We start from the raw sequence: 14,805 nt of genomic DNA on the forward strand, positions 1-14,805 counted from the left end.
CTGGCACTCACTCGCATGTCATGCACGGGTCAGCGCGCACACACACATGCGGCACACATTTTTTCAGAGTTATCATGATCGCATAACAGTACGCAAAATACGTCAGCCTCTTATGCAACAGACTCTTGAAGCATGACTGACAGCAGAGGAAAACCAGGTGTTTATGGACACTTTTTCACACACACACACACAGACCTACACTTGAGGTCATTGTGAAAATGCACCTCAAGACATGCATGTGGACATGACAGTGCCACTTTTTCTAATCTAAATGCGCTTTAATAATCAGCTTTATGACTCTAATGAACAACTTTAAAGTTCAGATGTTCAGATGAAACATGCTACCTTGGTTTTATCCTCCAAAAGCTGTAGGTTCATTGTGTAATATGAATAACTATCTGACTAGTTATTCTCTCATTATAAAACTTCCTTTTCCTGTCCCCAAAACCCTGGAGAAACTATCCCAAATTCAGAAACAAGACATTTCATTAAAAAAACACAACAACAAAACGTATAAAAAGTATAACATTAGCAAAAAAAAACAAGAATAAAAACCAAACAGTCAACATTTCAGAAAACACAGAAACATGCTGGCACAGCATTTTAGAAAGCTAAAGAAGCCCTGAAAGCAAACGAGACAAACACTCTTTCTCAATCTTAATGACTTCTTTTGACAGTTGAATGAAAAGGTTTTTAAGGATAAGGATTTTTTTCAAATTTCTTATCAGTAAAAAAATTGAGAAAAACTGTATTTTTTTCACTCTTATCTCAAGTTCCTTCTTTTTATTTCAACTACTTTCACTGCTTTATTCTTTGAATGTAGTCTTTATTTAAAGACAAGTGGATGGTGAAAGGCCTAGACACACGGAACCACTTCCCCATTTTCTGAATAGATGCACTCTCAGCACAAAGTACATTTTTTGTCTCTATGCAAATCATGTAGCACTCCTCTTTTGTCATTTCTTGGGCAAGAAATGTATTGTAGTGACAAAAAGGGGTGGCTGCTTGCACCGTGGACTCCTTCGTGTTGGAGAACATAAAGGGTCACGGGACTGTCAGTTTTTTTGTCAAAGTTGTTCAGTTTTCTGGTAATTATTACTGCAGTTATGTTTTGTTTGGACTTTGATTGCCTGTGGTTGTTTGATGTGGTTCCCAGTGTTTCTGTGGCTAAGAACAGTTTAGCTTAGCGAGCTATCTTGACAGATGCTCCTGTAACCTGTGAGGAAACACGGTGACTTTGTTAAAGTGTTTCAACTCACACTCTTGTGTCAAACCAAGTGTAGAACCGTGCTGCAGTGATTACAAGTAGATATTACAAGACAAAAGGTTTTGGTGAACATCTCACTGATGCTGCATGTCTTCATTACAGTTGTAATATCTAAAATACACATTTGATGTTTCAATTTCAATTTCTTTTTAAGAAATTAACAGATGCCCCTGCAGGGCAGAAGGAGCCAGCTGGCTGATGCAGTGACATGAGAAACTCTGCTACACCATGTGGTTAAAGTCAGGAATGCTGTCAGCTGATATCAGATCACTGCCTCCCCTTTTCCCCTTCTGCCAAATGGCAGATAGAGGCCCAGATGCACAGGTGCACATTCAAGGAGTCAAAGTTGGCTTTTGGTGCTCTGGTGGCCAGAGGTTCTTGTCTGGTCATAGCTTTTTGTGGAAGTTTCTGTGGCATTGTATGTCAGTCTGTATGTTGGTAATTGTCTCACTAATCAAAGATCACTGAGGGTCTGCTAGTTCGTTTAACAGTTGTTGTTTTTTTTCCTACAAACACATGCACACAAGCCTGCTATGCCATTCTTATTGAAACACTCCAAGGACTTGGGTAGTACAGTTGTTGGGTAACTATAACTTGTGATAACCTCAAATAACACCGTAGCTCTAACCCTAAACCAGGACGCCAGAAACCAGTTGTAATGACTATGTATGTACACTGCATTTTACAATGATATCTTCATGTAACGCATTTGTATAATGCCGCCCAGCTGGATTGTTTGGGATGCCTCAAACATAAAATTAGCAGCCGCCTCAAACTCCTTCAATTTTGAACAATAAGATTTGAAAAGTTGCTTCTTTACTAAATCTATAATCTGGAGGAAAGAAAGTAAGTGGTGGTTTGGCATGTGGTATGTAGACAACAGTTTCACAGATGATGAAAAAAATACCATTGTTCTGTTGCTCTATAAAACTGTTGATACCATTATTGTGCTACAATCTGAATGACTGACTTACATTTGAAGAGCTAAAGGATGAACTGAAGTCACTCTAGAAGGGCTGTGCAAATCAAAGTCCTTCCTGAGTGGCACAATATTTTCAGCGGGGAAGACACAATAAAGTTTGTTCCCATAGACTGCAAAGGGAGGAGGAGTTGAGAGCACAAGGGAAGAGCACAACAACAAGTGTGAAGCTGTCCAGGTGGACCCAGGCTAAGAGTCACATTCGTCACTCATCCAATAGAGGGAGTGCTAGGTCACAGTTATTCTCAGGAGACTAAATACTGTAGATGCTTTCAGAATTCAAGCTGGTCTGTAGCCTCATAGAAATTTGAACACAGATTTTTATATCTTGTCGGAACATATTTAGCCATTTTATCGGAGCCACAGGGGACAGCAGTGAAACTAACCCACAATGAGTTCTTTCAGTTTTCAGGAGCAGAAGTAAAAAGTTTGTGAAGGTGAAAATGTTGCATTTTTTTAAAGACCTCTTTATATGTTGTACCAAAGCATGATATTCTACAAATGGAGTGCTTGTAGTAATTGTCCCAGTAATATGGGATTAGCTCATTTGAGGACAATACTACTAGTCTAGATTCCCTGATTTTTTTGTGGAAACACCAGTGTGTATTTGGTAATCAAGTCCACGGATAAACCTTTTCCAACTCCTTATCATAGTCATAATTTCAACCAGAACATTTTTCAAAACAGGAAGCTAAATCTGACCTGGATGTGCTCAGACAAACATACTCTCACTGTATGTTTATGTGTCTAAATATGTGAAGACCCTCACTGACGTATTGCATTAACTCTGCCTTAACTCCAGCCTTTAACTTGGCCCATAACTCTACTCATTCTTACCCTCAGCCCTTCAAGTCTTTTAAACAGACAAAGAAAAGAAAAAAAAAGATCCTTGCTCTTACTGACTTAAAAGCATGTCCATGTACACTAATGGATTTCTGCGCACATCCTGTCGAGCAATTACAGAGGCACCCATCCTGTTGCACAACAGCAAACCTTCTGTAGGATAATAGCAGAGATCATTCCTGAAAAACGGTAGACACAACAATCAGCTCCAGTAACAACTTCACCAAGGCCTCTTGTTAAAAAACATGTCAATCTGACAAAATCTTTACTAATTTGTTTGATAGAAATTATGTCAAAAGAGTATTTTTTCTCAGAATGTTTGATCATCAAAACAAACTACAGGAAGTAGAGCCGGGCAGCAGGAGATGATGTATGTGATGTTATATAGGAGTAAGAGGAGGGGGGTCAAAAGGCTGTCTTTAGTGTCTAAAAAAATTATGTGTGGGTTGATTTTGTTGTGCACATATAATGCATCTCACAGGTTCATTTGGAAAAGACCGTATTCAGTAATGGGTATGCATTTAGAATTTTTTGTTTTAATCGTAGGTCTTTTAATCAAAGGAAAAAATACACACATCCACAATTTTAGAATTATTGCCTGTTTTGCTAATTATAGGTCAGTCAGCAGGATAATAGGTGATAGGTGGCTATGGGGCACAGGTCAGGGGTCAATAGCTCTTAAATTACAAACCTGCCGCATGGATGTAAGTGGTCTGTAAATGTGCATGTGTGTTTATGGCTGACAGCTTCCGTCTTGTATTCTCAATGTCAAAGTTCACCAACTTGTGTGCACATTTTAAAGATCTTTATCCTCTGTTTGTTTGTCTTAAAGGAAAAGTCTGTGCATTGATAGGTCCGCTGACCCCCTCTTTCCAGCACACCTATATACAGACAAACAGACAACTTGAATTGAAGCATTTCATGTGCTGAACCCCAAAGAAATAGACCCCAGGCATTTTTTAGACATCTTCCCCATTTCTGATTTCTTTTCAGCTTTTGAATTTATAAGGTTTCTCCCTGTTTCACCCAGAAATGTCAAATTCTTAAAAATATTTCAGTACTAAAGATGCAATGGTCTCAGATCATATTTTACACATGAGGCCATTTCACCCCACGTAGTTTCAAACTTGTGATAAACTTTAAGCATTTAGAATAATAAAATGTATATATTTCCTGTGTTCTTTAAAGTATTTTTGTACAAGAGGAAGAGAGAGCGTGTTAAGTGCTGTAGGTTATTAGTGGAGGTTCGTTTTCCTGGAAAAAGTTCCCTGTCGTGGCTGGAAATAGCACTGTAAGAGTAGTAAGAGCAGACAGGACAGTAAAGCAGCGGGCTGTAAAAGCAAAACTAAAAGTTTAAAGACTGGGCTGGGTTTGCTACTGTTGGCACATTTTATATCACACATAGTTGTTTTGACTAATGCTTCATTTGAAAATACTGATGAATGTAGCTTTTAAGTTGTAATGTTTGAGATTTCAGCTTGTGCTGGTGATACCTGTTACTGCTGGTGCTAAAAACAGGTGTATATAAATGATACACGCAGGCAAAGACTTCCATTTGGATATCACTGAGGGCAGCAAGCAGGTGTAAGTATCTATTCCACCAGAAAAGGAGAGTGCCTGGTTTATCTCTTTAGCACTGGCTTTGTCAATTGTCCCTTTTCTTATTCCTTTTGAAAACAAATCATAACTCCTGCCTGATTAAAGTTTATGAAAAAATAGACATGCACACAGGCAGAATCATTCCAGTAACTACTAACAAGAGACTGTTCTGCTTTCCGTAAGCCAGAAATTACAACTTATGTCTTTGTCACTGGTGTTCTGCCTCGCTTCATGCTGACTCTTCTTCTTTGTCTGTTTCTTGTCATCTGCTTTTGTTTTCGTTCTTCTCCCTGACCCTAAATGGCAGTTACATAAAAACCCAACTGAAAGATGATGCCCTTAGGCAGAGAGAGCCTTGGAAAAATGGAAAAAAAAGAAAAAAACAACTGTCAAATGCAGTGAGACAGCGAGACAGACAGTAAAAATAAGATGCAGTACAAAAAGAAAACCAGAGCTCCACTCCTAGTCGAGCTTCCCTTCCTATTGGTCATTACAGTGACCAATTGGATTCCAGGGGAGGTGCACTTCCTGTCTAATCAAGCAGGGGGGCTTTCCATGTGGTCTTATATATGTATATAGCAGTGTGTGTGTGTGCGTGTGTGCGTGTGTGTGTGTATGTGTGTGTGTATGTTTGCAGTTAGAAGTATTTTTGTATGTGCCTCGTTCAGGTACACAGTGAGCAAACTTTATGTGTATACGTGTATATTGGGGTCACAGTGTTTGAGTGTGAGTTGTGTACATTATGTGATATGGCCCTGTGCCAGCAGTTAGGGATGAGTTAATTTCAGGAATGAGAGTTTTACAAGAACTTTGGATTTCTAGGGGGGAAAAAAACACTTAAATATATAAATACTATCCATGAAACCCAACAGAAGAAAAAAGAGCTGTGTGCCGACATGCAGTTTGCACTTAGCTCTACGTCACCCTTCCACTTTGGTCTTGTTTATTTTTCAGTGCATACATACATATAGGAATTTATTGGATGATTTGCTCAAAATCAGTATATCCTGAAGATTTTAGTGACTGACTTTTTATGTCTGTGGGAACCATCGTGTAGTAAAAACTGTTGGTTTTGACTTAAAATTCCTGGTGTCTGTGTTTCTGTTCGTCATCTGAGGAAAGAATTGTGAGGACTTTGGTGTTCCCAAAAGTTTTCCTATTGTGTCCTGAACAGGGCAGAGTTTTCACTTATGCTGTAATTTGACATCCAGTGCATGAATTGCATGAGACACACTATCCCCATCTTTCAACATTGGCTTATGATCTGTGCTGCAAAGACACCTGCATCCCATTTGATTTATTTAAGCACTAATTTGACAATACTAACACCTGAATACTGTGAAATGAAGCAGAAACATTATACCTGTTCAACACTGACCTTGTAATTATGGTCATTGATCTCAAAACACTGCTGTGCCTCTGCATAGCCTTATATAGTCACCATTAAGTGTATTATTTAGATGGGTTTAAACTATAGGTGAGTGAGCAATGGACTGACATTTCTTAGACCGAAAGAGTTAATGTGTTCTAACATCCCAAAGTGTTTAAAAGACCCACATACTCACCTTAAGCATGTAAACTACACATTTTCCTGATTATAGTTTGATCATTTGCTATCATTCCTGCAAGATAAGTTGACTTTATGTAGGAGACCTATGAAAGGATCAACTTTAACCCAAAGAATAATCTTTACCTGAATAAAACCAAGTAAGTTTGGAGCCTAGGTTTAACCAAACAGACAACAAAAAGTGTTTTCTAAAAATCAAAAGCAATTCCAGACTCAAAAGCCCAAAACCTGAGCCTCTTCGGTTTCAGTCAGGCGCACGGTACTACAGCGAATTAACCCTGCACTCATCCCTTATACTGCATAGAAATAGGGGAAACATGCACTGTTGTTGGGGAATAAAAGTCTTTACTACCCTGACCCTACTCAGAGTGCTTGTAAAACTCACAGAGGACAGTGACTTGCACCGAATAATGAAACACACTTGGCCGTGCCCCTATAGCTCAAGCTGTTTTGACCAAAAGAGTGGAACCCAAGCTGCTGATTTTAATGTTTTTGGCTGGCATTTCTGATGTAGTGGGGTGGCAGCACTTGTACACACTTGGAACAATGGTTATGGAGGAAGGAGGAATTCCTCAAACTATCCTGCAGATGATCAAGTCAAACAAAAAAACAAATACGTGTCTATCACCAAAGATCAGTGTATTTTACAAGCAGCCATAAGATTCTTTTTCTAAAAGTTTACATGGTAAACCAATATCTCCAATATATTCTCAAAAGGGTTTCCTTGAAGATGACAAAAACTGTTTTTGAGATGTTTTTCCTGATTTAATACTGTCTCAATAGGGAGGGAAAAGGAAGCATTTTTCCCATTCCCATTCCAGGGCAATGTAGAGCTTGGCCAAGTCAGCCATGGACCCTTATGACACTGATTGTAATTTACATCTTTCAGGGTAAATGAGAGTAACCCTGCTGACCTCCTTCACCTACTTCTTCAAAATGCTGCCATAAATAACGGCCTATACCCTTTTTACCTGTTCGCAGAAACAAAGGTCATAATTCCAATTTATGGGCATAATTTAATAAATCAGGATAAGTGCAGATTAGGCATGATAAAAGCACAGTCAGTACATTTAGAGAGGCATTGCACTAAGTGAACACACATGGACTATAAAACTGCAGCTCTTTCCAGTGTTTTGGTTTTGATGTGTGTAAGTGTGTGTGTGTGCGTGTGTGTGTGTGCGTGTGTGTGTGTGTGTGTGTGTAGGGGTGTGTGTGTGTGTGTGTGCTTTGGCAGCATTCCCAAGGCTGATGTTGATAAAGTGTGACCACGCGTCCCCAAAGGGGAAAAAGATGGATACAAGCCAGTACGCATTCATGCCTTTCCTCCATCTCCCTCTTTCTAACACTACTCTTTCTGTCTTTCCCCCTTTTGTCACGCTCTTTTCTGGCTAATCCACAGTCTTATTCACATTCACAGAAAAACATACAAAAGGCAGTGGTACATGTGCTCATAATGTTTTGACACTTTCGGTTCTAGGAACTGCGGAGCAGTTTCTTGGAGATTTACCCAGGTTGGATCAAACTGCATTACAACACAGGCTGTGTGGGGGAGGAAATAAAAATTTCCAGCACAAAAGTCGAAATCTGATGGAAATACCCGAATTGGGACAGGCAAACTGTCAACCACCGACAGGTGTTATATGTGAAATTGTATTTCACATCATTCCCTGGGACTAGTTAACATCTGGAATACATACCTCTTTGTTCATTTTGGTTTGTTGCTCCCAAATAGTCCAAAACCTCCAGCTTCCCCCTGTGGTTGCAGGACAGTTATGATAAGCTACAGATCTCAGATGATGTGTCAGCAAACTATTTGTTGACAAAAGTGCACCTGGAAAATCTTCGCAGTATCTGCTGTATCTTTGCAGAAGGATGAGTGTGCCATGGGTGAAGGGAAGGAAGTATCAGTTGTTGAGGTGAAAGTGTTGTCAGAGCATGAGGAAGACACCAAAGCTCATGATTTCAGCTGGAAAAAACGTTGTGTTTACATCCTGCATGATGTCACAATGTGCATGAGTCCCTTGTCCTTGAGTTATGGAAACCATCCCTGTGTGCACTGAGAGAATGTGAAAAAAGGCATGTGTTGCTGACCATAAATAGAGTCTAATACATTTCATTATCAAAGACGTATGCCTGTCTTCTTATGGCATGGTTGCTGAGTGCTCAACCATTTTTCAATGGATTCAAACCCCATCCAAGCCTTTAAAGGAACCAAATTAGTTTATTTGAAATTACAGAGCAGGTGTTTGCACATGTGAATGTTAACCAAGGCATGTCAACAGCTGCTATTTTAACGTTGCCATTAAAATTGCCTGTTTTTCATCAGCTTTACAATTTATATCTTGTCCTAGTGTAGAAACACAGTGAGAACTATGGTATAGTGGCCATGCTAAACAGAAGTCATGGTCCAAGTGGTAAGGCTTTGGTCTTGTAACCCAAGGAACATAGGTTTGTTCCCCATTCATGCTTTCAAAGAAGCATAGCTTGTTATTACGAGAGCAGAAATTTGTGCCAACAATGTAAAAAGGGTTTTCTCCTGTGTACAAACTCCAATGTGCACAGGTCCAATAGCAGAATAACAAGTACTGTAACAGTAACACCATTTGTTACCATCACAATAAGGCACTTTCACATTCATGTCTTTTGGCTGACCTGACAAAAAAACATTATTGAGGCTATTGTTGCATACAAATATATAATTGAGGCTCATCACACTGAAGATTTGAGTTATGGCTCCCTTGAAAACATGCTGGTTTGTGGCTCCAGAAATCACGACTCAACAAGGCCAAAAAGTAAAAAAAAAAAAAAAACTCAATTGATTTAGAAACTGTTTGTGGTTTTAGGTAATTTAGTTGCTCATATCAAAAACTGCAGCCCAGAAATTGTGTTTTAATGACTGCTGAGCCTCTGTGAAGCCGCAAGACACAAATACAAAGGCACCTAAAAGTGTTGAACAATTGCAGTACATGAGCAATGTCAACCTTCTGTTTATTTTGGAGCAGCACACTACATTACAGCACAATGAAGTCACGAAGTACAGTTTGTCCTCAGTCCACACATGATTGACTGTACATATGAGATCTATGTCTTCCACTGACACATCTCTGTTTCGGCAGCTAAAAGAAAAACAGATTCATGCTACACTGACACCGCCATAAGTAAAATAATCAATTTGTGGCTTGAATCTATAGCTTAGTCTTAAGTAATCCATTATGTACATCTGCAGTTCATGTTCTGTGACAGGACAATGATTAAATCTAGAGGGTTTTACTCCCTGAAATGAAATGTGAGACATAAATTGTGGCCTTATGTAATGATGTTTAATATTTTCTTTTCTTTGTAATCTCTCTGCACTCACGCACACACAAGCCCACATGTATGCAGGCTCACACATATAAACCCACCTTTTTTATTGCCAAATTGCAAAAAAAGAGCAGTTTCTGTCATTTGCACTCACATTATCTTCCAGCTTCTTTATGAAGCCATTTTTTCTAGGGAGATTGGAACACTTGAACTGACACACCAATATACAGCCACATGCATGAGCACTTATACAAATTGTAATTAATACTTTGACATACAGTACTTTTGCCAGAGGTGTACCTATTATTTGGAAGGTCACAAAAAAATTAAAATAAGTAAATATCCTGAGTAATTAATTCCTCACATTTGAAGCATCAGTGTGGTTTTAAATGTATATTAGAAATAGAAATATAAGACAAATTGATATAGTAAAACTTCTCTAGTCACTTGGATTGTTGGTTTTTCTGCCAGTATCCTGTAGCCTATATTTAGGGTCTTTGCTGCCCTCTCCTGGTTAGCTTCCCTCTAGCATCGTTTTTTTTCTGTATCTCTTTCTCTTTTTTTCTTTTTTTTTGTCATTTCATGTGTCTGTTTTGTTTTGATTTGTGCAATTTATTACCAGGATATTACCTCTATTTTTTTGTGTTAGTTTAACTTTATCTCCAACGTTTGCCCCCATATTTTCTCTCTCATATTGTTCTTACGCTTCCCTTTTCACGTTTCCCTCTGTCTTTGATCTTATATTCATAATAGTGTGGTAGCAGTGTTACAAAAACTATCAAATCAATTGATAAAATGTTCAAGAAACTAAACTAAAAAGTATTAAGAGGAATAACTGAAAGACCAAACATGAAGGGAAATAAACACAACACCATTAGTGTTCCATTACATTATCTGCAAAGATGTAGCAGACAGATATCAAAACCAGAACCTCAACATACTGTCATTTGACTTATAAATGTCATGTCCTAAAGTGACTAAATCAAGTTAGTGGAACACAGGATAGGGTGATCCCTCCTGTGCTTTCATTGGACACTTTTAGTGGGTCCCACTTGTCTTTAAAACTGAGGGTAAAAATGGATCACTTGAAATCCTAAAATGTGTTTCTTGCTATTTTTCAGGGAGGTTCAACCTCTAATTTGAACATGAACCTGTATGCCACTAAGAAGACAGCAGCTGAAGGCATGCTGGACATTGCTCTGTTCCTGGCCAACATCACACACATGAAAACTGTCATCGAACAGGGAGCTGGATACAGGTAATGTGGTGGGCAGCAGAAAAATGATTTAAAAGCCATTGAAATTAAGCAATAACAATAGTATGAAAGGGGAAATTAAAACCAGCTGGGCCCTGCAAGACCCCGCTTTATGCTGCCTTCAACAATGTTTGTATAATTTGTATAGTAGGAAGTATCATTTTTTTAATTTTTCATCTTTTAAATCTCAGGTATTATGCTGCGGTCCTGACGCTCATATCCTTATCCCTGGCACTTCAGATTGTGGCTGGAGTCTTGATCATCATAATTGGTGAGCATTGCAAATTCTTTTCTGCTTGAAGACCTTCAGCTGCCGAAATCCATCCTTTATGTTTGTAACCAGTCAAATTAACTCACTAATTCACTGACACATTGGTTTGTTGATCAAACATTGTTGGAGCCGGTTGAGCTATTCATCAGTTTGCTACTAGATATGCTCTCCGTCAAAATAAGGAGAGATGATGGAAGTAAAAAGACAAGAAAAGGTATATTTCTGCATGTTTTGTTGTTATTTTTGGAATGTTTTTGTAAATGTGTGTTGCAGCTCGGCGGAACATCAATGAAGAGGCCAACCAGAAGAGAGGGGACAGTTTGAACAACACCATAACTATCATCATCTTCCTCATCTTTGTTACCAACATCTTCATCTCTGTCTTTGGGATGGAGCGCACAGGCCTCTTTGCCAGGATGCACTTCTGACTTGTAGGGATTGCCTCTAATATGCAGATTCTAACTAATGTGACCAGACTGCGGTCACACTGACACACTTAACACATAATAGTGTAACTTGTCGCTCTACTCACTTACTAATAGACCACACTACAACTCTCTGATGATAAGTATGAATGGACTGGGCCAGAGGACCAACTAGATGTGTGTGTCTGTCTCTATTTTTCTCCCTGTGTGCTTGTGTTGTGTACTGTATGTATGTGTCATCCATGTGTGTGCGCATGCGAATGTGTGTGTGTGTCTGTGTGTGTACAGCTCGTTTTGAATATACCCGCCTTGTTTCTTGCCGACGGTGGTTAAACTTCCTGAACAATCTGATCACCGGCATATTCTTCCTCACGCTCATTACAAACATCATTAAAGCTGCTTTTGGCACACAGCGCAGTTGCCTCCTGCGATGGCTATTTCAGCGCTTTGTTCTGTGAGACACCTTAGCAGCAATGTATGTACATTCATAAAGATTAGGATGTAATTCAAGCTGCATTGTGAAAATTGATAAAAGCAATTGGGTACAATGTAATTCGTCATTCTAACACGAGATAGCGCCAAATACAGTTTTTTAGAATTCTTCATGTGGCTGCTAAAGGCTGATTATATTTGGTCTTTGGTCTTTAACTAAATGTTTATACACAAGATCAGCTGTGTCATGAGTGAAATTGTCCACATGCTTGTCTATGAAACATATGTTTGTGAACAATTCCATGAGAGGACACACAAGAGAATAAAACTATATCCATCTTATGGATATGTATGATGAAACCAATATACATGGTGACACTCAAAGTGGGCTAAAAGTAAATTGCTTACGCTTACATTTTTTGGGGGGAAATTGGTCTTTGTAGATGTGTAACTGACAAAATCACTTTGCCCTTTCAAGTATCTGCTCACAAGTGAACAAACAGGCCACTGGCGCTGTACAGTACGGATGTTACGCAATCTGATCTGCTTATTTTATTTTTGAAAGTTTCCATTTAAGCCTCTAGAAAAATAATGTTCTCTACGGCTGTTTTATTCCACAATGGAAATGACCCGTAGTTCAGATTACAGCAGTTTCAGGCTAAGTTGATGTCTTTGTCACATCCTCATACCTTTACAGTGCCCCTGCTGTTCTTCCACATATTTCATTTTGAGGACATTTATCATTCATTTCTGAGGGAAAAACAAGATATCCCAGGTGGCCATCAAGAGCACATAGGCCTAGTTTAAAGACTTCTTGAACCCTTTCAGCAAATGCTCTTCAAAAGAGCAACTAGTGCCAAATCTAGCAACTTTTAGGACAAACAATCCCAGTCCCTCCCTGCAAAAGTGAGGTCTTTCTGCCGCTGCAGGAACACCTTCGTCTGCTTCCACTCTGCTCAGTCAGAGGCAGAGAAGCAGTAGCTCAAGTTAAAACATCTTCAACTTGAAAGGAATAGTTGTATTTTTGTTAGATTATTCTGTCAAAATGTCATATAGATTATACAGAGGCTGAAGGGTCATGTGACTGAACTGTATTGTATGTGTGGGTAATTGTGAGTGTACCTCTACGTGAGAATGTAAGCATCAACTATGTGTGTGTGTGTGTGTGTGTCTTCGTATGTCGAAAATGTTTGAATGCGTGTGTTTGTCTGTGCGCATGTGTGTGTGTGTATGTATGTTGTAGCCCGCAGGGACCTGAATGTGGTGTCCAATCAGAAGCGACTGGACTACCTGAACAACGTCACTACAGGTGTCATCTTCGTCACCACGGTGGTCAACTTCTTCGTTAGCTTCTTCGGATCCAAAAGGACTGGCTTCTTTCGCTGGCTGCTGGCTCGACTCCACTTCTGATACACACAAGATGCAAATGCACTCATATATCACACTGACACATGCCACACCAACCAGTACACACTTTGCACCAATATCTATTGTGCGCACACTGATCTGACACATGAAAGGACTTCCTGAATAAGTCATTTTGACCAAGTACAGACAATTCATGTTTGCTCAAGCACTACATATTGATTATTAGCTTTGAATTTTAAATTGAGATTCAAACTGTAATCCAACTAAAATCCTTTCACTTTAACCAGCTGTAAACATGCATAATTTAATTTGCTGCACTAATAAGCTTGTGCAAAATTGCAAATCTTTTCTAGTCTTTCATACATGCTTTCCATGTGTTCTTCCCTTATATAAACGTAAAAGAAGCGTTCAGCTTTAGAGAGACAGCAGGTTAATTATGTGTGTCCAGAAAGACGAATAAATGTAGTGATTAAACAGAAACCTGAACCCTTTTACTGAAACCGGTCAGCCAAAGTGAAAACAGTGAATCCAATCATCGTTGCATCTAAAGATAACAATGAACGAGAGAAATAGAGCTGCTTCTGTCCTTTATTTTGTCCATTGATTTTAAGGGAATTCAAATGAAGTTCACACTGCCCAAAACTACAGGTCTCCTGGTATAGTGTGAACCTTTTCTTTCTCTATTGTGCTTGTATGTGTGTTTGTGTGTGACACAGGGCGCCGGAACCTGAATAACTCCACTCTACAAAAGCGTCTGGACTACCTGAACAATGTAACAACCATAATAGTTTTCATCACTACAGTCCTCAACTTCTTCATCAGTACTTTTGGCATGCAGCGGACTGGACACTTTCCATGGCTTATGATGCGTATTCACTGACTTCCATATGTCTGTCAATAGTTAATAATGCTCTAGTGCATGCAGGAACTTTTACTCTTGCTTATGAAGCTAATTATAACAGATCTGCTTGTCTTCAAAACATAATGTGTGTACTATTGTATGGTGTCCACTGTGTTGAACCCAATTCCCTTAACGTGAAATAAATATGTGTCAAACCATTGTGTTTCTATATGTTTTAAACAAAAGGTCACACGTTAGCTGGTATGTATGTAAACAGTACTGATTTGAACAGGGTAAACTCTCCAAAACACTATATACACTCTATCTTACTCAATTTTTCTTGCTCAGGTTGCCATCTCATGGGAAAAGTCAGTATAACTGGAGCATTCTTCATTTATCACCACCCAAATACTAAAATGTAAAGAGACCAATCTGGCATGTAATATGTAATTATTGTAAACTATTTCTCTGTGTTCTATTTCTCAAATTGCTCCATTAATGCTTTATAAGCTTCTGGAGTGCACTGAACTTCTGCCCCACGAATAATTTCCCACATGAGATCAACCTGCTCCGATTAAAACATCAAAGATCTCAAATGCAGTTTGTGTAGATGGGTTGAGGTGTGAAAATGAGCAAGCAATAAATAAACCTTACA

The 14,805-nt window shown here is 39.0% G+C and overlaps 1 protein-coding gene across 6 annotated transcripts in view; it reads left to right on the forward strand.

Annotated features, from left to right (window-relative positions):
* LOC140282775 (ninjurin-2-like) overlaps positions 1-14,360 on the forward strand; it is a 31,982-nt gene extending 17,622 nt beyond the window's left edge. The window contains exons 2-5 of one of the 6 annotated variants that reach the window (XM_072377336.1): positions 10,680-10,816; positions 11,005-11,084; positions 11,358-11,515; positions 14,026-14,360. In XM_072377336.1, the coding sequence (XP_072233437.1) occupies positions 10,680-10,816; positions 11,005-11,084; positions 11,358-11,512 (372 nt within the window). In that variant the 3' untranslated portion in view covers positions 11,513-11,515; positions 14,026-14,360. Of the gene's footprint in view, positions 1-10,679; positions 10,817-11,004; positions 11,085-11,357; positions 11,516-11,797; positions 11,985-13,184 lie in introns of those variants that run through there. The other 5 variants (XM_072377337.1, XM_072377333.1, XM_072377338.1 and 2 more) reach the window with 5 other exon arrangements.
* The last annotated feature ends 445 nt before the right edge of the window (positions 14,361-14,805 follow it).

This window comes from Leuresthes tenuis, unplaced genomic scaffold (assembly GCF_036924035.1).
Source record: "Leuresthes tenuis unplaced genomic scaffold, fLeuTen1.0.hap1 SCAF_23, whole genome shotgun sequence".
In the NCBI taxonomy this organism is placed as follows: domain Eukaryota; kingdom Metazoa; phylum Chordata; class Actinopteri; order Atheriniformes; family Atherinopsidae; genus Leuresthes; species Leuresthes tenuis.